This window comes from Balaenoptera physalus (genome assembly GCF_965194825.1).
Source record: "Balaenoptera physalus genome assembly, chromosome: 1".
Lineage (NCBI taxonomy): Eukaryota > Metazoa > Chordata > Mammalia > Artiodactyla > Balaenopteridae > Balaenoptera > Balaenoptera physalus.
The window spans coordinates 115,961,474-115,987,719 of record NC_138882.1 but is presented as its reverse complement, the minus strand read 5'-3'; the positions used below and the strand labels follow the sequence as shown (position 1 = coordinate 115,987,719).

The 26,246-nt window shown below is 39.6% G+C and overlaps 1 protein-coding gene across 3 annotated transcripts in view; it reads left to right on the top strand.

Annotated features, from left to right (window-relative positions):
• The first annotated feature begins 16,897 nt into the window (after window positions 1–16,897).
• The window catches only part of CDC7 (cell division cycle 7), a 30,486-nt gene continuing 21,137 nt past the window's right edge, over window positions 16,898–26,246 (top strand). The window contains exons 1-2 of one of the 3 annotated variants that reach the window (XM_082423000.1): window positions 16,898–22,007; window positions 22,698–22,892. In XM_082423000.1, coding sequence (XP_082279126.1) covers window positions 22,778–22,892 — 115 coding nt within the window. In that variant the 5' untranslated portion in view covers window positions 16,898–22,007; window positions 22,698–22,777. Of the gene's footprint in view, window positions 22,008–22,049; window positions 22,390–22,422; window positions 22,609–22,697; window positions 22,893–26,246 lie in introns of those variants that run through there. The other 2 variants (XM_082423001.1, XM_082423002.1) reach the window with 2 other exon arrangements.

The following is a 26,246-nucleotide window of genomic DNA, read 5'->3' as shown; positions in this document are numbered from 1 at the left end:
TAATAATAACAATAACAGCAACAACAAGCTAACATTTATGTGGGCCTCCTATGTGGCAGGCATTGTGCTGTTTGCTGTATCTCTACTAACTCTTTTAATTGTCACATCAATCCTATGAGGTAGTTACTATCTTTATCCCCATTTCACAGAGGAAAAAACTGAGGCACAAAGAAGCTAAATAAATTATCCACAGCCATAGAGCTAGAAAATGATGAAGTCAGAAAATCTGGGCCCAGGCACCTGTCTCCAGAGCTATTTCAAATGACTACTCTATACTGCTTCCTCTTAGTTTCCTAACTCTCCCTGCATCTAATATTGTGCCTCTCTCTTCCACATTATTACCTACATAATCTTTCTAAACCATAAATCTGAACAGAGTACATCTTTCATAAAATCCTTTAAAGGCTTCCCATCATTTTTAGCATAAAATATAAACTTCTTAGAAAGCTGTCATGATTCAGCTCCTGCCTGTCCAGTCCCATCCTATAAGCATATTTTCCTGGCAGTGTAGAATTTTCCTGACATATAGTACTGGCAATATTCCCTGACCCAAATGAACGGACAGGATGTCTCACTCACACAAACCCCCAAATTCCCACTTGCTCCTTTTAAGAGTTCACTTATGTGCTTCCTGGTTTTGGAAGCATGTTTTTTTATGATCCTAACCTAAAATATATAATAATAAATTCTAATCAGTAACTTTCTTGTCTGGTCAGCGAATTTTTTGTCTATCTTCCCAATACACTGGGAGCATCCTAAAGTCAGGCTATATTTGATTTTATTTGTATTGGGCCAGAATGTGGCAGGCACTCAATACAATTGCCGAATGAAATAATCAAAATATCTTTCATATCCTCATCCATTCGGCTCAATTCAACAATAATTTTACAAATATAAATGCCAGGCACTTTGAAATACTTTCAAATTCAATTCTGCCGGCAATATTATAAGATAGCCATTAGCATTCCAGTTTTAAAGATAAAGAAGACTGAAACTGAGAAGTGCATATAGAATAAAACAAGGTAATAATGTATTATCTTGCAATATTTTTTGAGAATTAAAAATAACATAAATAAGTACCAAGTACCAAACATAGCAGTAACTCAATAACTGGCGATCCTTACAATTATTGATCTGTTGTAAGTACCAGGACTTATTAATGTTTCCTAACTATATGTCAAGGCTGGTCCAGATATACCACATCTGCTCATAATTTAAAATTAATGTCCCATTTTTTTTTTCCTAAGAATGTTACTTCCATTCTTTAGTGCTCATTCTGATCCTTGGTGTTAACCCTTGGTTCCCACAAGGTCCACATTTCTAATATCTACAGATCATTTCACAAAATGAGACACAGCTCCCCCCCTGGGGACCTCCTAACCCCATTTTGCAAAATACATTCTTACATTTTTCCCAGCATTTTAAAAGAATTTCCTTCCTGGCTTTAAGAAACTGGATGCTGCCTGCTTCTTGTCATTTTAAGAGTTGATGAGTTACAGCCTTGCCTACACACGGCCATGGAGGACTGTGAGAGAAGCAGCTGGCTCTGCTCAGATGAACTAAGCAAGACTCCCTCAACCTTCAGTTTCACTCTCCAGCCCCTGTCCGCTAGCACCTGGAAATGCTCATGGGGTACCATAAAATATTTGCTTCCCACTTCAGGGTGGGGTGGGGTTGGCGCTGCCCAGCCCAGATGAGCAGTGCCCAATTTTAGGATGCCAGTCCCAACGGGCTCCCACCCTGACTTCATGCTCCCTCCCTCCTGGCACTTCTGAGCCTTCTCCTCAGGAATTTAGGGAGAAGGGAAAGGAAGAGAGGAAAAGAGTGCAAAGAAAAGCCAGGAGCGGGTCCCAGATGAGCTCACACTCACTCAGAAAAGAGGATCTAAATTTGAAGATCCATTAGAGTAGGAGTGAACGTTGAAGCCAACTAGTTTACTGGTGAGTAAACGTCTTTGCATTTGGGCCGCAATGAAAATGTCTGCAGGTGTGGCAGGAATGAATCTTTGCAATTTAACAGAGAGTTTTTACTCCACATTTCCTCATACCTCACAACCCTTCTCTTTACACAGGTGGCAGATAGAATATGAGGCACGTATTACCTCAAAGAAAAGATGACATAGCAGGCCACGTAAAAATTCTTGGCTTATGAATTTCAAATTCATGGGCTTAATAATAATATTTTATCAAACTAAACATTTTGCATGTATTCTCTTATTTAATCTCCATAATTATGTGGTGTGGTAGATAGAATAATGGTCCCCTCAAAGATCTCCATGTCCTAATTCCTGAAACCTGTGAATAGGTTACCTTAGATGGCAAAAGAAACTTTGCAGATGTGGTTAAGGATCTTGAGATGGGGCGATAAGCTTGGATTATCCTGGTGGGTGAAATGTAATCACAAGGGTCCTTATAACAGGGAGGCAGAAGACTCAGAGTCAGAGAAGGAGATGTGATGGTGAGATGAGGTGAGTTGAAGGGGAGAGCAGGGGAGGGAAGGGAATGGAGTTCAAGGAGTCATTCACTCTAACCAGGACCGGGGAACGTTTGTTTACGTGATTTGGACAAGGTTCATGTTCTGTTCTGACATAAGTATAGAGTGGACTTGCTTTTGCCTTGATCCATCCCCTTCACAGACTGGCCTTGTCGGATGTTGCTGTTTTGCGAAATTGTTTATGTTGAACAGGGGAACAGTAAGGCCTAGCCAACAGTACCAGGCTAGCTCTTGTATGTCAGGGGCTGCTTCTTTCTCATTTTTATAGTTTGTATAATCATCCATTTGATGTTTCATTCTTTATTTAACTATGCCCTTCTCTTGAACATATAGGTTGTTTCCAGATTTTCAGTATTACAAATAAACCTGTAAACTTAGGCCTCCAGCTGCCTTAAATAATAAAGGAGATTTACTGGCTCCTGTAACTCATATGTCAAGAAAATGGAAAGACAAGCCACAGACTGGAAGAAAATATTGGCAAATCAAATACCTGATAAAGGCTTTGTGTGTCTAACGTACACAAAGAACTCTCAAACCTCAGTAATTTTTTTCTTTTTAATGCACAAAAGGTTTTAACACATTACAAAATATATATATACATTGGGCATACAAACAAATGAAAATATGCTTAGCATCATTAGTCATTAGGAACATGCACAATGAGATACTACCATACACATATTAGAATGACTAAAATGAAAAAGACTAACCATACCAAGCGCTGGCAAGGATATAGAGGAACTGGAAGTCTCATAAACTACTAGTGAGATGTATAACCACTTTGGAAAACAGTCTGGCAGTTTCTTAAAAAGTTAAACACATACCTACTGTGTTATACAGCCACTCTACTCCTAGGTATTTACCTAAAAGAAAAGGAAATATATGTCATACAAAGACTTGTATACAATTGATCATAGCAGTTTTATTTGTAATAGCCAAAAACTAGAAACAACCCAAATGTGCATCAGCAGGTACGTGGATAAACAATTGTGGTACATCCATACAATGGCACACTACTCAACCATAAAAAGGAAGGAATTTTTGATACATACAACATGAATAAATTTTTTAAATAATTATGCTGAATGAAAGAAGCCAGATGGAAAAAAGTACACCTATTTATATAAAAAGTACATTCTAATTATATGAAACCCAGAAAACGCAGCTAGTCTATAGTGAAAGGAAGCATATCAGATGTTATCTGGGGAATGGGAGGGGTGGGAGTGACTGATTACAAAGGGGCAGGAGGAAACTTCTGGAAGTGATGGATAGGTTCACTGTCTTGTTTGTGGTGATGGTTTTACAGGATATACATACATCAAAACTCATTAAATTATACAATTTAAATATGTGCAGTTTAAATCATTATTTTTTAAAAGGAGGGAGAGTGAGGATGGGCTTCAAAGAAGCCAGTGACTGTCATCAGAGATCCAATTTCTTTCCCATTCTCCACTGTGCCTCTTGGTCTGGAAGACAGAAAGCATCCCCTGATTGACAGGGGATTTCCAAGCAAGATGCCTGAGACCTGAAATTCACCCCGACTGAATATGCTTAGGTCATGTGGCTATTTTCCAAACAATCACTATGGTCAGAGGAACAAAATACAGGGAACTAGGCTCACCACTGGAGAAGGGGTCATATATCTTTGTAGCTCTGATTATTTCCTTGTGAGAATATTATAAGTAGAATTACTCTGAAAAAAAAAGTTACCAAAATTTGTAAGTCTTAATGTCCTGGGGGAAAAAAAAGAAAGGCAGAGTTAGAAGGGTAATTAAGGAGAGTTTAGTGAAGGACTGTTTACAAAGATGTGAGGAAAATTAAGGGCTAATGAAATTCCTGGGGGTACTAACAACAGTGAGAGAGATGGGGAGATGGGGCAGGGAACCTTTTCCATTTTCTAGACCTGAAGGTGAATGGAGGAGCTTCTCTTGCAACCTGGTGAGAGAGAAAACTATGGGAGAGGAAATACGGGTGGGTTGCTGCAGCCTTATGTAGGGAACACAGCCAGTCAATTTGGGGCCCAGCAGGGATGGAGATACGGAAACAAAGCCCCAACCTCTCTTTCCTTCTCACCTCTCTCCTGCCGGTTAACCAACCTTGCCCAGAGTCTGGAGGTTAAAGGATCCTTGGTGATGTGGTCCAGTCAGTAGGGATCAGCTTCCCAGGGCACAGAGTGGAGAAGGGTGAATAGGGGATATTGAACAAAGAGAATATCCAGCACAGTACTTCTTGCTCAGTTGCTTTCCTCAAAGCTACCTTTTATTTTTATTCTTTCATAAATTTATGTATTTGTTTATTTATTTTTGGCTGATTTGGATCTTCATTGCTGCTTACGGGCTTTCTCTAGGTGTGGCGACCGGGGGCTACTCTTCGTCGCGGTGCATGGGCTTCTCATTGCAGTGGCTTCTCTTTGTTGCAGAGCACGGGCTCTAGGCACGTGGGCTTCAGTAGTTATGGTGCACCGGTTTTGTTGCTCCGCGGCATGCAGGATCTTCCCGGACCAGGGCTCGAACCCGTGTCCCCTGCATTGGCAGGTGGATTCTTAACCACTGCACCACCAGGGAAGTCCAAAGCTACCTTTTAAGTTTTTGTATTTTCCTTTCTTAAAATACCGCTGGCAGGTGGTTAATGAAGGACTTCCATGCCCTGCTAAGAAACAGCCTCCTGTCTTATCCCTGTCCCCACATTGTTTGCTAAATATGTTTGAGGTTGTCCTACAACAACTGAAGTTCTCCGAAAGGTAGGACAGCTGGGCATCTGGCAGCACAAACGGGGAATGGCTTTTTACGGGAGTGTCTTGCCAGCTCCAAAGGCCTAAGTCAAAAGAAAGTTCAGATGATCTCTTTCTCTCGGTTTCTGCCCTCTCCCCAAATTCATAAGCAGAATAGTCCTAACTGGATAAAGATGTAAGATAGCAGTCTCCTCAATTTGTCATTAAAAAACGTAAACATATGGTAGGTACCACTGAATGGCCATGTTAGGAAATAGGAGAGGAACTGAGAAAAGATAGTGACTTCCTTTCCATCGTAAAACAAAGAGATTCGTGCCTTTACTTTCCAAGGTTTGGTATCTGTTATAAAATGATATTGTTGTTTTGTTGGAGCAGTAGGGAGCACTGTCTAAGCAGTGAGTCACTCTGCAGACCAGACTTGTCTGAGTGTGTCTGCAAATCACTAGAAGATGGGGGCGGTGGTGGGGGGAGGTGGGGGTGATGGTGGGAGTCCTGGTCTGAGTCAGAAAGCTGAGATCAGGAACACCCACGTTCAAGGACAGGAGAAGGTGGATGTCTCAATTCAAGCAGAGAGGGCAAATTCACCCTTCCTCTACCTTTTTGCTCTACTCTCTTTTGGTTCAGTGGATTGGATCATGCCTACGGGACCTGGCAGGGTGCTCTTGACTCAGTCTACTGATTCAAATGCCAATCTGGAAACACCCTCACAGACACACCCAGAAAAAAATGTTCTACCAGCTATCTGGCCATTCCGTAGCCCAGTCAAGTTGACACATAAGTTTAACCATCACACTGTGTTTGAAAAAAAGAAAAACCTGCTTTTACTACCTGCCTAACAGGATTATTGAAATATTACACTAAAAAATTTAACGTGAAATAAAGCACAATGTCTGGTTCATAATAGGCAAAGTTAGTTTTCTTCTTTTTCATACTATCTGCTTCCCCATTCAATGCCACCGTCTACGTAAAACCTCTTTTCATCAGTCATAAGAAGTTGTTTTTAATCACTTGACTGCTTTGTTCATTTTTTTTTCTTTTTGTTGAGATTTCAGCTGCCACTCAGTCAGGTATAATTTGCTAATATCCTTTTGAACATACTCTGATTTAAGTTAAGATAAATGCTGTGTACATTTAAGGAAGGAAGGGAAAATGGGACAGTCACTATAGTGGATTGAATAGTGCCCCCCAAAGACAGGCCCAGCTCCAAATCTCTGGAACCCGTAAATGTGACCTTATTTGAAAAAAGGGTCTTTGCAGGTGTAATTAAGCCAAGAATCTCAAGATGAGATCATTCTGGTTAATCTGGGTAGGGCTCAAATCCAATGACAAGTGTCCTTATACGAGACACATAAGGAGAAACAGGGAGAGAAAACAAGAAGATCACGTGACGGTGGAGGCAGAGATTGGAATTATGCTGCCGCCAACCAGGGTATACCTGGAGCCCCCAGAAGTTGCACCAGGCAAGAAAGGACCCCTCTAGAGCTTTCAGAGGGCGAGTGGCCCTGCTGACACCTTGATTTCAGATGTCTGGCCTCCATAACTGTGAGAGAATAAATTTCTGTTGTAAACCATCCAGTGTGTGGTAATTTATTATAGCAGCCACAGGTACTGCTATAAGAAATCACATCTACTGCATGCTAGCGCTCTTACAGGAGCTTCAAACATGCTGTGTCATTTAGCCCTCAAAAGAACCCGTTCAGGTAGTATTACAATCAGTGCCTATTTTTAGATGAAGTAATTTATCCACAGTCACAGAGTTAATGAATGATAAGCTGAGATTAAATCTAATAACTTTTATCATAAAGCTCATACACTATCCATTGTATCATGCTACCTGTCAAATACATTATGCTATTTAAAGAGAATGTGACATTGAAAAAAAATCAAGTTTTTTTTTTAACCCATAAACATACAAAGTAGTCTCACCATGTAAGTGTTCATAAATATTTTCCACCTGCTTGATAATTGAATGGACAGGAATGTTTAAGGAGAGATAAGATGACAATACCCTATTAAGTATGTCAAGGAGTGCTACACTTCAGTATTGGTATTTATGTTTCTTTTGAATCTTTTATCTTTTCCTTTAGGTGACCTTAGTTTTTCATTTATTCATTTAATAATTCATATGTGCCAGGTATTGTGCTAGGTGATAGTGATGTAAAAATAAATAAGATACTATTCCCGTCCAAGTTACTCCAAAAGGAAAATTAATTACAGCTTATAGGTTGTATAAAATAGATTGTTCAAACCCTTTAACCATCGATAATGTAATGTTGCTAAAATTTTCATACCTTCTGCTCTTTACTGCTATTCAAACAATGAAGATTTCCCACCTTGGTGTGAAACATAAATTTACAAAAGCTCTGTTTTACATGTATGCATGGAACAAGTTGTCAATATGACATAAGTACATGTAGTTATTAGTCATGACGATAATGTGTGGGAATGGGTAACGGTCAAGGCAGACCCAAAGAACTTCTAAGGTTTTTCATAGTTTAGCTCAGATCATTGCGTGAATTTTCCCAACCCAGGAACAAGAGACTCTGAAGAGATTATCTCATTTAAGCAAGGTGACCAGTCTCAAAAGGCTCTTAACATTTCTGTTACTGAAACCTGTTAAACTCCATTTCTACTGAATACCACTCGTAAATGTTGGGAGATAATTTTCTATTGATCTCTCACTTTTCCGCACGTCATGTTAGTAGAATCACTGATAGCTACTGTTCTAGGCTGTCTTTTTAAGGATGTCTGTCTATATAGCAAACAGCTTGGGACGACTGAGATAGTATTTGTCTCTGGAGTAGAGGGCAGATTTATTTGCTGACCAATAAAATAAAGATCATGTCTTTCACCAGGGAAAAGTTTGAGCAGGTCTGCTTGTGGCCACTCTGGCATGTGCAACTTGGAAGGGAGGAGGGAGTTGACCAACGGGGAAGAGAAAGCAGTGAATAAATACTTGCTTCCTCTTTTAAACCTGCGTGAAAAGTTCTATAACACATTTCAAAAGCCCCCTCAGAGGATTCTGCAAGATTGTGCACCAGTCACCCACAGGGGTGGCCAGACCCTTAACACATCCTTGTCTTGGCTTCTCCACCTTCCTGCCTGTTATGCCTGCTCCCTGGAATAACACAGTTTAATAAATGTTACTGGCCTTAAGGGGAATCCACACAAAGATACCATCTTATATATCTTGGTTTTAACAATTGTTATTTTCCTGTAAATTAATGTCTGGAATATTTGAAGAGTTATTATTATCAGTGTTGGGACTAAGCTGTTAGTGCAAAAATCCTGGGTTCTAACAGAATCCAATGCTTTTCAGGTGCCTTAAGAAGAGTGGTTATTTCCTCTCTTAATTTCTTTCATAGGACTCCCTAATTTCATATTGAAAAAGAGAAAATGTAAACTGATAACCACAAAAGAGCATGGAAGAGAGAAGTGGGCATATTCCATGAATACATTAGTTTCTATAACTGCCTACTCAAGATTAACTAAAAAAAAAAAATAAGAAAAAAGACAGGAAAATTTGGGATGCTGGTTGTTAAACCAGTTTTACAATAAAGTGTTCACTTTGTTCAAGCAAAGTGTAAAGTTTAGGGAACTTATCCTTCATTTTTAATATTCATGATGACTATCCATGGGTAAACTGCAGTGGAAATGTGGTGGAAAGAACTCACTGGCCAGAGGTCTTGCTACAAGGAACTATCTTGTAAAGTTAACTTGCTTTGACAAGTTCCAGATGTGCTTCATCTGACCAGAATTATTGACATACTGGAGCTGAGCATAGATCAAGGAGATGTGATTTCTTGAAATATAGAAGATGAGTGTTTATATAATCAATTGTTTGTCTTATAGAATCTAAAACTAGAATATATATATTTTTTATTTTAATCATTTTTGGTAAGACTGTTGTTATGCTTTATGTGTGTGTCACATGAAAGAAGGCACCAATCATTTTCATTTCTGGGCCTCTATTTTCCCTTCTCTTTTATATTTTGGTTACCACCTTCCACCACTTTCTTAGCTATGTGATGGCTTGAAGTGATAGTGGCTATACCTTCTTAAAGCCAATAACTCACTACCTTCAAGGATGGCTAGTAGGCAAGGGACCCTCTTTAGGTCCCTCTAACATATTCTGAGATCAGAGTTACCCTTTCTGAGGAACTTGCAGGTTTCTATAGAGGTGCCATAAAAACTCTCCAAGAAAGTTTATGATGTAGCTTATAATCTGCTCCAAATTTTAAGATACATGTGCTACTCTATCCTTTTCATGTGGATATGGAGAAAGCATGTATTAGAATGTATGAGTAACAACATAAGTGTGACTTAAACTGTTAAGAAGGATTAGAATCATTGCTGTTGAGAACACTGAAGTAATTTTACTGGCTTTACCATAACCCATTACCAGCTATACAAATGCAGGAAGGAAAGGCTCAGTGGATCTTTGCCTTCACTTCAAAGAGGCACTGAGTATTTGCTGCCTTCTCCCTCTTCATATCAAAATTAAATACCAGGGGCTTCCCTGGTAGCACAGTGGTTAAGAATCCGCCTGCCAATCCAGGGGACACGGGTTCGAGCCCTGGTCCGGGAAGATCCCACATGCCGCGGAGCAGCTAAGCCCATGCGCCACAACTACTGAGCCTGCGCTCTAGAGCCCGCGAGCCACAACTACTGAGCCTGCATGCCATAACTACTGAAGCTCATGCACCTAGAGCCCGTGCTCCACAACAAGAGAAGCCACCGCAGTGAGAAGCCCGCGCACCGCAACGAAGAGTAGCCCCCACTCGCTGCAACTAGAGAAAGCCCGCGAGCAGCAACGAAGACCCAACTCAGCCAAAAATTAATTAATTAATTAATTATTTAAAAAACGAATGTCAGTTCGTTATCAAGAGTCTTAAAAAGAGTATTTAAAAAAAAAAATTAAAGACCAAAATCATTGTCCATCCAGAGTCACACTGTTAAAGACTTCAGGATATGGATTTGTGCCATATTTCCTCCACTCTGCCTTCTGTACTTTTTTCACACGGAGAGGGTGAACTGGGGCTTTCCTATCAAGAAAAAGAAACTACCGTTAGAAAGTACTAGTCTCAATTCTTAACTGTTGTAATTAACAAATACTAGTGCACTTGTATCCTCTCTTTTTCTGTATTAAATAGCTGATTTACTGTATGGTAAAAATTTCTTCTGCACTCCTTAATGGCATTTGTTTAATTTGTATGTTCATGCTAAAATGCAAGCTGCTTTTGTGAGAGTCTAAAAGCTGACAAACTTTTTCCATAAAATATTTTAGACTTTGTGGGCCACACGTCTCTGTGGCAACTATTCAACTCTGCCATTGTAGGACAAAAACAGCCATAGATGTTACATAAACAAATGAGCATGGCTGTGTTCCAATACAACTTTATTTATGGCATTGAAATTTGGTTTTCATGTAATTTTCATGTGTCACAAAATAGTATTCTTTTAAAAAAAGTGTTTTCAATAATTTTAAAATGTAAATTCATTTTAGCTTGCCGTGTGTACGAAAACAGGCAGCAAACTAGATTTGGCCCACAGATCACTGATGCTCCAATATCAAACTTATGAGAGTTACAGTTTATCATTGTGCTTAAAGCTTCAGAGTAAACCATGCCTGTGCCTCCATTTTAAATTCTATTTTAGTATTTTGGGGGAGGGGCAAGGATTTACAACCTTACTGTAAAATTCTTCTTTGGGATAAAATTTGGTATTTAAAACCTAAAATAGAGAAGACAATTGTTCTAAATCTGAAATATCACTAGGACTGAACCCCAACTAACGTTGCTGTATTAAACTATATCTTGCTTAACTGTCTTAAAAATAATGAACATTCACCTCTTTAAGTATTTTAAATAAAAGTTGACTAATTATAATTTTCTTCTGTAATTTAAAAACATACAGGAGGGACTTCCCTGGTGGCACAGTGATTAAGAATCAACCTGCCGGGGCTTCCCTGGTGGCGCAGTGGTTGAGAGTCTGCCTGCCAATGCAGGGGACGTGGGTTCGAGCCCTAGTCTGGGAGGATCCCACATGCCACGGAGCAACTGGGCCCGTGAGCCACAACTACTGAGCCTGCGCGTCTGGAGCCTGTGCTCCGCAACGGGAGGGGCCGCGATAGCGAGAGGCCCGCGCACCGCGATGAAGAGTGGCCCCCGCTTGCCGCAACTAGAGAAAGCCCTCGCACAGAAACGAAGACCCAACACAGCCAAAAATAAATTTAAAAAAATAAATTCAAAACAGTGATCAAGAGAAAGACAAATAAATCATCAGAGAAAGCTGAGCAAATACACATTTAAAAAAAAAAAAAAAAAAGAATCAACCTGCCAATGGAATCAACCTGCCAATGCAGGGGACACGGGTTCAAGCCCTGGTCCAGGAAGATACCGCATGCCGCGGAGAAACTAAGCCCGGGCACCACAGCTACTAAGCCTGTGCTCTAGAGCCCGCGCGCCACAACTACTGAACCCACGTGCTGCAACTACTGAAGCCTGCGTGCCTAAAGCCCATGCTCCACAACAAGAGAAGCCACTGCAAAGAAAAGCCCAGGCACCGCAGAAAAGAGTAGCCCCGGTTCACCACAACCAGAGAACGCCCGCGCACAGCAACAAAGACCCAAAGCAGCCAAAAAATTTTTTTAAAAAAGCGAATGGCGGTGCCATTTAAAAAAATAATAATACAGGAATATTAAAAGTTTCATACAAAACTGATATATCATTTAAAATTTTTCCTCAAGCATATTTCTTTTCTAGCAAAAGGGCGCCAAGACAAAGGCCCTGAACTTGGAAATTCTAGCGATTTTTCAAAACCTTAAATCATCTTCTTTAAAGATAACAAGAAAATGGAAGTCAAACAATTATGACTTCACTGTAGTGGATATTTTTCCCATTAATGGCTGAAGTGAAATTGTCAGCTCATTTTGGAGTGATACAAGATGCTAGCAAGATTTAGTCCCAGGAGATGAAACTTGACACATCACAGTACTTGCTCCTTGACCTCCCTGTCCTAACAGTATTTTACATTATATTGGAGCCCGGTGAATGTAAAGAAAAATCTCAACTTTCATAAGTTTGCATTTGAACTTTAAAAATATGAATTTGGTCCTATGAGTCTCTCTGAATTTTAGTGGTAATAACAGGGTTTATTCCAAAGTGTTTGAAATCTGTATGTTTTAGGGGGGAAAAATATGTTGTTTTCTTTGTATGCTTCAATCACCTTCAAGTATAGCATGTTTATTTCATCTTATGAATACTTTTTCTCCCTTGGTAGATTGCCAGTTATTTCTTACAGATCTTTCCATTCTTCATGTTTTTAATTTTGGAACTGAGTTACAACTACCCACATGTACCACATAGATGGATAGATGAACAAGTATACAAAACAAAAAGAGAGATAAATATTATACTAAATAGGTTGGCTTCTTCTTCTTTTTTTTTTCCCTAATCATGAGAGATTTGTCTCTCTTTAAACTATGCTACAAAACAGTATGTTCTTTCCAATAATGGAGCATGCAATTACTTATTCTGTACTTTCATACTGAATTACAAATTTAACTTAGCCTGAAGCACTCATTTGCTAGCTATGTTAAACAAAACATTTTTGAAAATATAACTGAGGTATACTGGAAAAACTGGATATCCACATGCAAACAAGTGAAGTTGGACTTTTACCTAACACCATATACAAACATTAACTCAAAATGGATCAAAGACCTAAACATAAGAGCAAAAACTATATATCTCTTAGAAGGAAACAAAGGGCAAAAGTTAGATTTGGCAATTTCTTGAATATGACACCAAAAGCACAGGCAACAAAAGAAAAAAAATAGACAAATTGAATTTCATAAAAATGAAAAACTTTTGTAAATCAAAAGACATTATCAATGGAGTAAAAAGACAACCCACAGAACAGGAGAAAATACTGGCAAATCATATATCTGATAAGGGATTAATATCCAGAATATGTAGAGAACTCCTAAAACTCAACAAAAACAAAATGCAATTCAAAAAGGGTGAAGAACTTGAATAGTCATTTCTTCAAATAGGATATACAAATGACCAAGGAGAACTTGAAAAGATGTTCAACATCACTAATCACTGGGGAAATGTAAATCAAAACTACAATGAGATACAATCTCACACCCATTAGTATGGCTTCTATCTAAAACAAAACAAAAAACCAGAAAATAAGAAGTGCTGGCAAGGATGTGGAGAAATTAGATCCCTTTATGCACTGTTGATGGGACTGTAAAATGGTACAGCTGCTGTGGAAAACTGTACGGAAAACTCAAAAAATTAAAAATAGAATTACCATATGAGCCAGCAATTCCTCTTCTGGGTATATACCCCAAAGAAATGAAAACAAGGTTTTGAAAAGATATTTGTACACCCAAGTTTATAGCAGCATTATTCATAATAGCTAAAATGTGGAAGAAACTTGTGTCCACTGATCGATTAACGGATAATCAAAATGTGGTAAACGTATACAGTGGAATATTATTAATCCACAAAAGGAAGGAAATTCTGACATATGCTACAACATGGATGAACCTTAAAGACATTCTGCTTAGTGAAATAACTCAGGCACAAAAAGACAAATACTGTATGATTCCTCTTTTATGTGGTACATAGAGTAGTCAAATTCATAGAGATAGAAAGTAGAATGGTGGCTGCCAGGGGCTGAGGGAAGCAGGGAATGGGGAGTTATTGTTTCACGGGTATAGAGTTTCTGCTTTGCAAGGTGAAAAAGAGTTCTGGAGATGGCTGGTGCTGATGTTGCACAACAATATGAGTGGACTTAATACCACTGAACTGCATGCTTAAAAATGGTTAAGATGGGTAAGGTTATGTGTATTTTACCACAATAAAAATTTTTGTTTTAAATATAGTCGAGGTCTAATATAAACCAAGACCTTTGTAAACAAAGAGTCCTGGATTCAGATTCCAGTTCTGCCACTTACTGGCTGGTTGTCGTCAGCAATTTACTTAGTCTTTTCTAAAGCTCATTTTCCTAGGCCATAAAATAGTTTCAATAATTAAAGAATTAATGAGATAGCACATATAAAGATCTTACTACAGGGCCTGACTGAGTGCCTGTGACAGTACCCATTCAATATATCCTTTTCTCTTCTTCTCATTATACCAATAATTCAAACATACATCAAACGGGATTGAAAGGGAATTCTTGGAAGTTTTCCCTTATTGCACTGCTATTGAACTTTCCTAATTTCTATTCAGGATGCCTGGCTGAGAGGGAAGTCCCCTAGTTCGGTTGCTAGAATTTATGTCCCTCAATGCCACTACTGTTTACCTATAAATGTCCATTTCTCTCACTATTCCAATTTAAGACTAAGCTTAAACATTATGCACCTACCTCAACTGGAGCTCAGCCCTGAGAACAGGGGTGGGGTGAGAACCATCTATCCCAATTCTCTCTCAACTATCCACCAGGTTTTTAAAAACAAATAGGCCTATTTATTCGAGAGGCAGCAAGCCAAAAAGAAAGTAGTGCCAACAGCTGTCAGCCTCTTTTTGTGAGCCAGCACCTGTATACAGGGAATATCTGTTCTGTTTGTTCATGTTCTCCCACCATGGACCCCAGAGCAGCGTAGCCTCCTGTTTTAGGTGTTTTCTCACAGGAGAGATGTGTCTGGAGGCAAGTGCCATGTTAGTGACCTTTCCTGGCCTGTGACTTCAACTGCTACTGACTCTCATCTTCAGGGGGAAGCAAGCAAAGGTAGAATCCAGTCTCAGTCATCACCCAGACAAGCAGGATACACATAGGAGGTTCCTCCTGTGCCCAGGCTTCAGGCTGTTCCCTCTCCAGCCCCTACTCCACACAGGGCCCCACTGCTCACTAATCCACCTCCCTCAAAAACGGCTACATCAAAAGAAGGGATGTCTTCTTCATTGACTAATTTGTTCCTACATCCACTCATTAGAATCACTGACCTACTTATTATTGCTTCAGCTGTTTTCTCCTGCAAAGGAGACCACATTTGGCAACACTAGAAATAACATTCTTGTGGTCACATCAGCAATGATGAGAACAGGGTTGTTACTTTTGCTTTCTTGTAAACTTTTTAGTTTATAAACAAACTAGATGCGTCTCTCCTTTCAACATCTCTCAAGGAGAAATAAGCACAAACAAAATAGAAAGAACGTGTATGCAGCATAAAGCATCATGTAGGAATAAACTCCTTTTGAAACTTTTCCATAAAGAGACCATGACAGATCATCTATTTCAAGTTTTCACTCTCGCTCGCTCTCTCTCTAAACACTTATTGAAAAGGGCACCTTGCTTATAGCTACTTCCTCCTACACTCTCTCCTAAGTGATCTTAATAAAACTTGTGCTTTTCTCTCTCTCTCCTGCAGTTAATATCCTTTACTAGCTCTCTACCGCCCTCATTTTGAGAATAGCACACGAGAAGCTTCATGATGAGGTTCCTGTGTACTCTCTAGCTTTTCTGCTACCAACCTTTCTCTATTTGTGCTGAAATAATACCAAACAACTTATAGTTCCCTGAGCAGTCCTCTTAGAAAGCCTAAGAGAATGCCTCTTCCTTTCCCCATCACTGGGGAACTTCTATCAAATTTTCAAAGCCCAGCTTGGACTTCAATTCCCCTGGAAGAAGTTTTCTGATTCAGAATTAATAACTCCTTCTTCTATGCACTTATTCCATTCTACTCATTCACTTATTTGACAAATTCAATAACATTCGACAAATATTTACTGACCTACTTAACACACGTCAAGTACTGTGCTAGAGAATTTCATCACCATTATTTTCATCCTGGCTAACACTCACATAGAGTTCACACTGTGCCAGGCACTGTTCTAAATGATATACATGTACTAATTCATTGACCTGAGTAACAACTCTCTGAAGTAGATACTCTTACTATCACCATTGTGTAAATGAAGCAACTGAATCCCAGACAAGTTAAGTAACTTGCCCCTGCTCCCCCTGGCAGTCCAGCTTCAGAGTGCATGTTCAAGACAAGCCTCATCCATATCGTAACAGAGATAACAAGGCTAATGAGGAAGATGGACATTAACAAGCAATTATAGCACAATGTGATAAAAGAATGAATACAAGATTCCATGGAAGTGTGCATTTGAAGAACTAACCTATTCAGTTGGTGAGGCTTCCCTGAGAAAGATGTGCTTAAAGCTGGGTTGGTGAAGGATGAGTATGGAAACTGTCCACTTCAACCCCTAGATAGACTTCAAACTACAGTCCTCTTTTTAGTTATCTCCGTATAACAGGACCTACTCTACTGCTAGGCACACGAAATGTGAGGAGGTATTATTTACTGAATAAATACATAAATTAAAATGTTAGGTATCTTCTATGAGCTCCACCAGGAGCTTTATTTTTATTTTTTTAACATCTTTATTGGAGTATAATTGCTTTACAATGGTGTGTTCGTTTCTGCTTTATAACAAAGTGAATCAGCTATACATATACATATATCCCCATAGCTGCTCCCTCTTGTGTCTCCTTCCCACCCTCCCTATCCCACCCCTCTCGGTGGTCACAAAGCACCGAGCTGATCTCCCTGTGCTATCCGGCTGCTTCCCACTAACTATCTGTTTTACATTTGGTAGTGGATATATGTCCATGTCGCTTTCTCACTTCGTCCCAGCTTAACCTTCCCCCTCCCCGTGTCCTCAAGTCCATTCTCTACGTCTGCGTCTTTATTCCTGTCCCGCGCCTAGGTTCTTCAGAACCTTTGTTTTTTTTTAGATTCCATATATATGTGTTAGCATACGGTATTTGTTTTTCTCTTTCTGACTTACTTCACTCTGTATGACAGACTCTAGGTCCATCCACCTCACTACAGATAACTCTCGTTTCTTTTCATGGCTGAGTAATATTCCATTGTATATATGTGCCACATCTTTATCCATTCATCTGTCGATGAACACTTAGGTTGCTTCCTACCAGGAGCTTTAAATATTTTACTTAATCTGTACATAACAATTCTGCAAAGCAGTTATTTTTCTCTTTTGAATTGCTAATTGAGAAACTAAACTTCAGTTCATTCGTGGACCTTTGTGTATTTCAAAATTCCTTGCTGTTCTGCAGTTTCAGAATTGACTCATGGACAGCTCTCTGACTTTTAAATAATTTATAATTTTATTTTATTTTTATTTATTTATTTTTTGGCCATGCCACGTGGCTTGCAGGATCTTAGTTCCCCAACCAGGGATTGAAACTGCACCCTCTGCAGTGAAAGCATGAAATCCTAACCAGGGAATTCCCTATAATTTTATTTTTGAAATACACATTTTCCCCATGAAACTCTAAGTGTTTTGTCTTATGTATATTTTACAATGAAAATCTAGGATTTTATTTTGTAACATGTGGGTTTATTTCATTTACCTATTTCTTAGTCCATTCAATCTGCTGTAACAAAAATCATAGATTAGGTGGCTTAAACAACAAACATTTATTTCTCACAGTTCTGGAGGCTTGGAAAGTCCAAGATCAAGATTTAGATAGAATGAATATCTGGTGAGAACACGCTTCCTGGTTCATAGACAGGAACTATTTATGTCTATTACTATTGCTATGTCCCCACCTGGCAGAAGAGGTGAGGTAGCTCTCTGAGGTCTCCTATATAAGAGCCCTAATCCCATTCATGAAGCTCCACCCTCATCATCTAATCACCTCCCAAAGGCCCCACCTCCTAATACCACCACTTTGGGGATTAGGGTTCAGTATCAACGTGTGAAGTGGCTGGGGCGAGGGGAGCGGGGGGAGGCATAAACATTCAGTCTACAGCAATTGCCCTAAGAGACAATTTTTGTTCATATTCAAAAGCTATGTACCTTGAACGACCTTTAAAAAACACGGGGTTAGGGGTGCTAACCCTCTATGCAGTCCAAAATTTTTTACAGTCAGCCCTCTATACCCATGGTTCCTACATAATCATCGTTCTACATCCGTGGATTCAGCCAACTTCAGACCCTATAGTACTGCAGTACATATTTATTGAAATAATCATCATATAAGTGAACCCACACAGTTCAAACCTGTGTTGTTCGAGGGTCACTTGTAATTGCTAAGTTGTCTATCTTTGAGGACTTTCTAAGAGAGTACCTCAGCTTCTCAGCTTAATAGTGAAAATAAAAAAAATAAGTGGGGAGAGGATAAGCCTTCTCATAACTTTTCCTTTTTATACACTAGGCGTTTCTTTCTTTCTTTTCTTTTTTTCTTTTTCTTTTTTCCATTAGTAGGTACCTCCACGAAGAGAGAAGAGATGAACAGAATTATTTGAAAGTTGTGCTGGGAACTTATTCTGCGTTGACTGTACAACTAACCAGGAACTCCACACTCTTCCCAGAGTGAGAGACTGTACTCAACTCAAATTAAGTCTCTACTTGGTGGGCACCTGGTTTTCCCCATACTAGCTGTCTATAATCACTTGGAATCTAAACACAGATCGCCTGGTGACCAAGTACTTTGAACTCCACTCATAAGATTGTTCACCCCTGTTGCACATGGGAGACAAATGGGGAGTTTTAAGAGAATCTGATGTTTGGATCCCACCCCCAGAAATTCTTATGTAACTGGTCTGGGCTTCGGCATTTTTAACAGCTTCTTAGGTGATTCTAATGTGCAGGCAAGGTTGAGAACCAGTGTTCTAGAACACTGGACTGTAGATTCTGATCCAGGAGGTATGGGGTGGGGATGAGGTTCTGCATTTCTTTCCTGTGCCTATGTGCTGAAATGGCTGCAAGCAGAAAGTACTAATGGAGCCCAGAGATGGGGCTACTACTTACTGCCTGGGGAGAAATTGGAATAGGCAAAATAACTGAGCCTGAGCATGGGAATCAGGATATTTTAAATCAGGATAATTTGGTCTTTTCACACCAAAACACAACTTTTCCTCCAGCAAATTTAACTACCCTCTGGAATGCTCTTATCTCTGAAATCCCAGTTTTCACCACTCCGTGAACCATCTACTACTTCTATTCGTCTAACTCAACCTTATACCTCCATTATAACCAATCCTTACATTACAGAGAGAGTTCCAATTCATTGTTCCCAGCACTTCTTATCTACCTATCTATTGATTCAACAGTCCATCAATCTATATATATCATTATCTATCACCTTCCTAAAAACTTTCCTCTTCACCTCCCAGAGATTCCGTGGTGCATCATTACAATCACTTCCTTGTAAATATCCTTACTTGCCCCTCTCTGTGTGATGTCCATCCTTAGTTAAATCCAGCTATTCCTTTCCACATCTGCATTCTCTTGACTGAAGTTTACTTGAGGACTCTTGACTGAAGTTTACTTGAGAAAATAAACATAACACTATGCTGTCTGGACTCACTTTAAATTTCTGACACAAATAGAAAATGGGCATTCAACCCTGCTGGCAATGTCACAATCTTTCTACACTTCACCTCCTCACTCTCAGAAGATACCTCTGACCTTCTCACTCCTCCAACCTTTAATACCCCCTTCTTGCTGAAGACCTCATCTCATATTTTATTAAGAAAATTGATGTGATCAGGTAGGAGCTATCTTATTCTCCCACCCAAACACAAACCATTGCATCTGAATTAAATCTTCTGTCTTTCCCGCCTGTTAAAAGGTTGGGAATCTGGGTTCTTTTCAAAGGTCCATCCCCCCTCCTTATGCTTTGGACCCATTCCTTCATCCTCCTCTATAATTTCATTCCTGTAGGTATTCCCTTTTTCTCCAGCATCAAATATTTCTTTCTGCATTACATCATTCCCACAAAAATATAAGCATTTATCTGCCAACACAACATCAACAACAAAAAACTTCCCTTGCTCTATTTGACCAACTATACCCACCATCCTATTTCTCTGATCTTCCCCCTCCAAAAAAACAAAAACAAAAAGAAAACACAAAACAAACAAACCCAGAAACCAACCAACCAACGAAGCAAAACCTTAAGACTTGTCCTACTTGTACACCTTTTGTTCTTCATACACTTCAGTCTTTCTGCCTCACTATACCTCTGAAACTACTCTTGCCAGAGACTAATGATTGCCATGTTGCCAAATCCGTTGTCACTTCTGTCCTCAATACTTGACTTCCATGAAGCATTTACTATTGTTGACCACTCCTGTTCAATTGTAAAACGCTCTCCTCTTGATTACTATGACATCACCTTCTTACCTCACAGGTCATTCCTTCTCATTCTCTTGCTGGTTCATCTTCCTCCTCTGCCCAACTTTGAAATGTTGGAGATTCCCCTAGCCCAGTTCTCTATCTACAATCTTTGATTAGATAATCTCATCTAGTCCCAAAGTTTTAAGTTTCATGTATAAACTCATAACTACCAAATTTATGTCTCCAGCCTAGAATCCATTCCAGACCAGTATATTCATCTGTTTACTTGACATTATCACTTAGATATCTAACAGGCATCTTGGACTTGATTATTGTCAATGCCCTCCAGCAAAAGACCGCTAGGAACACAACTGTAATTGAACGAGTTAGGTTTATTACTTGCTTCTATGAGAATGCAAACCATGCAGAACCATGTGACATCTCAGTAAGAGGGTGTTAGAAACTTGGGTTTGTGTTATGTGATTTAGGAAAGGGTTCAAGGAAGAGGGATTTTACTCTGGATTGGAAGCTGTAGGAAGGCAGGAGTAATTCTATAATTGTGTATTTTAATTAGTACTATCTAGAATGACTGAGTATTATCTGCTGGACAGAGGCTAAATAATTAGTACAGGAGCAGCAGTTCAGTCATATTATCCAGGATAAGGAAATGTTTGCTCATTTTTGTGGCTTGGACAATGTTTATGTTTAGTCTATATCCAGGCATGATTACGGAGTGATTTTTTTTTTTTTCTTGTCTTGATCAATCATGGTCACAGAGTAGCCTTGTCTGGTGTTGATGTTCTGTGAAATTTCCCCCCTCTAACTTACCAAGCTCATTTCTACCTCTGCACTTACTCTGTCCTTTGCCAATTAGTCTCTTTCCCATTTGGCTCCCATCTTGGTGACTCCTTCTTAGTCACCATCACATCCTTCCACTTTTTTTCCTTCTTTGGAGCCCTAATCAATATCTAAAAAGAATGTTGCTCATTTGTTTATTGCCACTGCCTCACTGGAATTTAGCTTCATAAAGGCATGGCGGTTTTTTCTATCATGTGTTCCCCGCTGTAACTCCAGCCTCTAGAAATCAGCCTCAGAGCCAAGGGCTCAAATATATACTGACTGACCGACTGAGTGAATGTCACTGGGCTCATTTCTTCGAATACAGCCATAAACAATTAGTACTTGCCTTTCTCTGTTTGCTTGCTTTTAACGGAGAAGTAGGGCACTCAACAAAAACAAGTGAAGCTGGGAGTCAAGAAAATGAATGTCTTTTATTCAGCGGGCCCAATGTCTCTGTAAGTAGGGATGTGTTACGACTCCAGTACCTGAGAATTTTCTGTCTCTGAATTATCCTGTTTCCTGAAAATACTGTTAGATCCTTAACCTTACGTTTCACTCTATTTTTCAGTAAAGGATTATGCCCGGACTTTATATCTGTAACCGTTATTTCAGCCAGCCACAGCCTTGGGAAAGAAACCCAACCCGCTTGCGCAAGCGCCCAGTAGCAGATAAAGCGGCGCACAGGCATTTACAGTGCGCATGAGCAATTAGAAGCAGCAAGGCGGGAAGTGCTGCGCAGGCGCGTTTGGCAGACTCGCTAGGTGAGCACTCTCGGCGGCGGCGACCCAGGCGTTTGGGGAGCCAGAGAAGTCGTATTCCTTTAAACCGTGAGTTTCCGACGGTTTGCTCCATGGCGCGGGATTGTGGGGGATTAGAAACGAATTCTGGATCGTGACTTCGGTCTCTTCGCAGCGCAGTTACCACCCCGCCCCCCACTTCGGATCCCGCTGACGTGCGGCGGGAATGTCGTGCGCCTGCGCACTAAGCATCCCGTTCGGTCTGGCGTCTGAGGGAAGAAAACCCTTCCCCGCGGAGCTCGCAATCCGCGCTCGCCGAGGGATGCCGTTCATTCCCCCTTCTCTTCCTCCGCCCGGCGCTCGTGAGCCGTGTCGTATCAGTTCTCCACCAACTTAACTGGGGCCTTGGACAAGCCGCCTGGCGCTGCCTTTCAATAGTCAAACGATCTCCTCCTCCAGCCCTCTTCCTCAGGTCGAACCGCTCTCCCCACTAAGGTCTCTCGCCCCGCATTCGCTGCCTCTGCAGTTCCCACCGCCGCCCTTGCCCCTGACGGCGGCTGCCGGGGAGACTCCTCTGTTAGGCACGTTTCCCTTTGGCCCCCTGCCGGTGTTTCTGGGAGGTGAAAGTGAAGCCCATGGAATCTTTAGAAATGGCTCACGGTTTTCTTTCCTTTGGGGATTTGGACATAGAGTGCGTTTTTAATTGTTTGCCCCTTTGGGGACAGTAGCATTTTTTAGTGCTTAGTTCACTGAGTGATTTAAACTTCTCATCTTCTCCAGTATGCCGAGTTTCACAGCTGCTTTGCTCCCCCTGTGGACATGACCCCTTAGCTGGCGTTTTGCGCCGCAGTTGCTTTGCGATGGAGGCTTCTTTGGGGATTCAGATGGAGGAGCCAACGGCTTTTTCTCCCCTTCGTGGCCGGTTTCTGGCGGATGGCTCATTAAAAAAACATGAGCAGAATTTTAAACTACCAGGTATGTGTTCATTGCCAAAGATGTACAGGCAACAATTCTGTAATTTCGATTATTTAAAAACAAACAACAACAAAAAACACGTCCTGAATCTTAAAGTGAGTTATATGTTTATATAGGAGCATTTTACGAATCAGTGAAGCTTCATAAGATCTAGATTTAGGATTGGATTGCATTTTAGAAGGAGGACTGTAGTCTAACCATGTCATTTTACAGATGAAGTTGCTAGAGTCTAATATTAGTCGTTGTCTAAGAACACAAAGTTTGTTGATATCCAAACTAGAATTTCTCTTCTAGACCTGTGTTCTTATTTCTAATCACCAAATTGCATTAAGCTTGAATTTAGAAATCGGCATTGGAGGGACTTTCACTTACATATTCAAAGGCAGAATTAGTTGACAAAAGTAAATGAAATGTTTGTAGCAGTAATGAAGGACTGTATCTCAATGTACATCATGAAGTGTTGCTTCACCCTTACCCAGACCTTGAAATGAGAAGGAGAGGGTCAAACAATGCCTGATCTTGTACACTGTAACATGCACCTTCATTCCTGCAGTGTGCCTGGGACATAGCAGGCATTCAATAAATATTGGTTAAGTAGGAGTTCCAATTGACTGTTGTTTTTTTTTTCTTTTCTTTTCTTAAAATGTAGCTAAATGTTCTTTTCTTTGTCTTAAGCATATTTAGTGCTTTTTCAAAAATATTAATTTTGACCTTTCGTCCATGATATATACTTATACACTACAAAATAGACTTTAACTCGACCCTAGAAAAATATGACATCCCATACTTTTGCTTTCTGACTAAGGGTAAACTCATCTTTGATGTTAAAATGAGTACCATTCCTGATGTCCCCATTTGATGAAAGCCACTGTTATTCCAGTTAAAGTTTCTATGCTTAAAACTTTAGAGTTATCTTTGACTTATGCTTTGTATTTGCTCCTCTCATCCAGTCACCCAATTTTATCTTACATCCTTTTAGTAGGTATAGTGTTGCCTCTTCCCATTCCCACTTTCACCACATTAATTCATTCCCTTACACTTTGCTCCTGAACTACAACGAAGTTTCTTACTTAAACTGCCTGCTTTCACTTCTTTTTTCATCCTCCAGTTCATTTTGTACACGGCCACTAGAATAATCTTAAAATGCCACTTTCATCCAGATTCGTGGATGCTTTCCCTCTTCCCTTCCATTTTTCTTGCAATTACCTGTTTTTCACGGTTCACCTTTCCCTATGTCATCAGACACATAATACAATAACAGTCATTATATTATTATTCTTCTTGTATTGTTTAGCACTCTGTGTATTTTGTCTCTTCAGTTATACTGTAAGGTCCTTGAAGGCAGTATCTTGTATAGCTCCTGATGTACATTGTGCATTAGGCAGAGTGTATGAATGAATGAATCTGACTTGGCTCTAGCATATACGTTCAGGTAAAAAGTACTATTCTAATACTCTTCTGAAAATCTGCTAGGAAGTGAAGAGTGGTGTGAATTTTATTCCAGATTTCCAAAGTTTGGTGGCTTTTATATGGAACAGAACATTGAACATTATAAACAGTACCTTTGATAATTTATAAAACATGCTGAAATTTTATTCATATGGTTCTTTTTTATTTGACCCTTAATAAAAGCTAAGATTATATCAAAACCATAACTTGAATAAGGAGTAAAGCTGATGAAGTCCAGGCACATAACTGTCTCATGATCTAATGTGATTTACTCTCCTTTGATGTAATAACTTTTGGATGGTGGGATTTTTATATATCTTTGTATTCCCAGAGCCTAACAGTCTTCAACACATAGTAGGTGCCTGAAAATATTTGGTTGAATGATTAGATATCATTCATCCAAAGGATATAAAGTAAAATTTTTAGTACAATGGCTGCATAGTATGGCCCTTTGTTTTGGGATATTTGTCAGCTTTTTATAACTTTTTTTCTGATAAAAATTATACATGCTTATTGAAGAAAATACAGAAAGTCAAAGTAAGAAAATATCCCACTGTACAGATATTGCCACTGTTGACATTTTGTTGTATTCCTTTGGTTTCCTGTGCATATAGAGATACATTTTGTAAAAAACTGAATTAGGATCACAGCCAACTTATTTCTGATCTCCATTTTTAACTTAGCAATATATATCTTGAACATTTCTTAATGTAATTAAATACTCTGGGCTTGGACTGCCTGATGTTCCGTTGCATGGTATCCTATAATTTATTTAATTGCCTTTTCTTATTGAACCTTTAGATTGTCTTCTGTTTTTTCCTATTAAGAAAAATGCTGCAATGAACAAAGTACCTGGCAAAGTATTAGATCAAATGTTTATTCTTTCATTCTTTCAGCAGGCTTTTTTTTTTTTTTAAGTATCTACCATATGCCAAGTTTAGTAAGTGATAAAGATCTTTTCAGTGAAAGAATGAAGTATAAACTGTATATATACTGAATGTCTCCTCCATACTGTTGAACTGTACTGGAAGGCTTGCTTTCATTGTGTTATATGGATGCTGTCAGCCTACGATTCTAAAGTGGGTTATAGGTAACGTCCTCGTTTGCCTGAGACAGATCCAGTTTATGCCTGTTGTCACAGTGTAATTATTAGTGCCCCCTTTCACTCTGAAGACTGTCCCAGTTTGGGCTAAATTATATGATATCCCTAGTTGTAGGAAGCATTATTTTAGGCAGTACATGAAGCCCCAGAATAAGGTCAGTTTTACTCCATGGTAAGTAATTGAAAACATTTCATTTGTATGATGAATAGTTCTTAAATGTCTATGTCTATTATGTGCAGGCACCTTTCTAGGTGCTAGGTGCTAGGAATAAATCCGTTCGTAAAATAGACAAAAGTCAGTGCCCTCAATCTAGTGGATAGAAATAGAAAATGAATAAATAGTATGTTCAAAAGTGATTAGTGCTGTGAAGAAAATGTAGAGGGGAAGGGGAGATAGGAGGTATTGGGAGAGGAGATGGTGATTTTAGTAAGTGTAATTGGTTGGAGAAGGCTTCAGTGTGGTACCATTTGAACTAGGACTTGAAGGTGGTGAAGGAGTGAGCTGTGCATGTATCTGGGGAAGAGCATTCCAGACAGAGGAATCAGCAAGTACGAAGGCCCTGAGCTGGGAGTGTGCCTAGCATTTAGAAATAGCTAGGGGGTCATGTGAGTGGAAGTGCGAGAGTGATGAGAGTGAAGTCGAAGAGAAGGGTGAGGAAAGGAGGTAGTTCTTTGGCTTTTACGTGGCACAAGAGGAGGGTGAAAGCAGGGAGTATGGTTAAGGACGCTGTTGCTATAGCCAACTTGGATATATTATGTAGCAGAAAAAAAATTAGCTTAAAATTTCAAAACAGAAGCGTAGA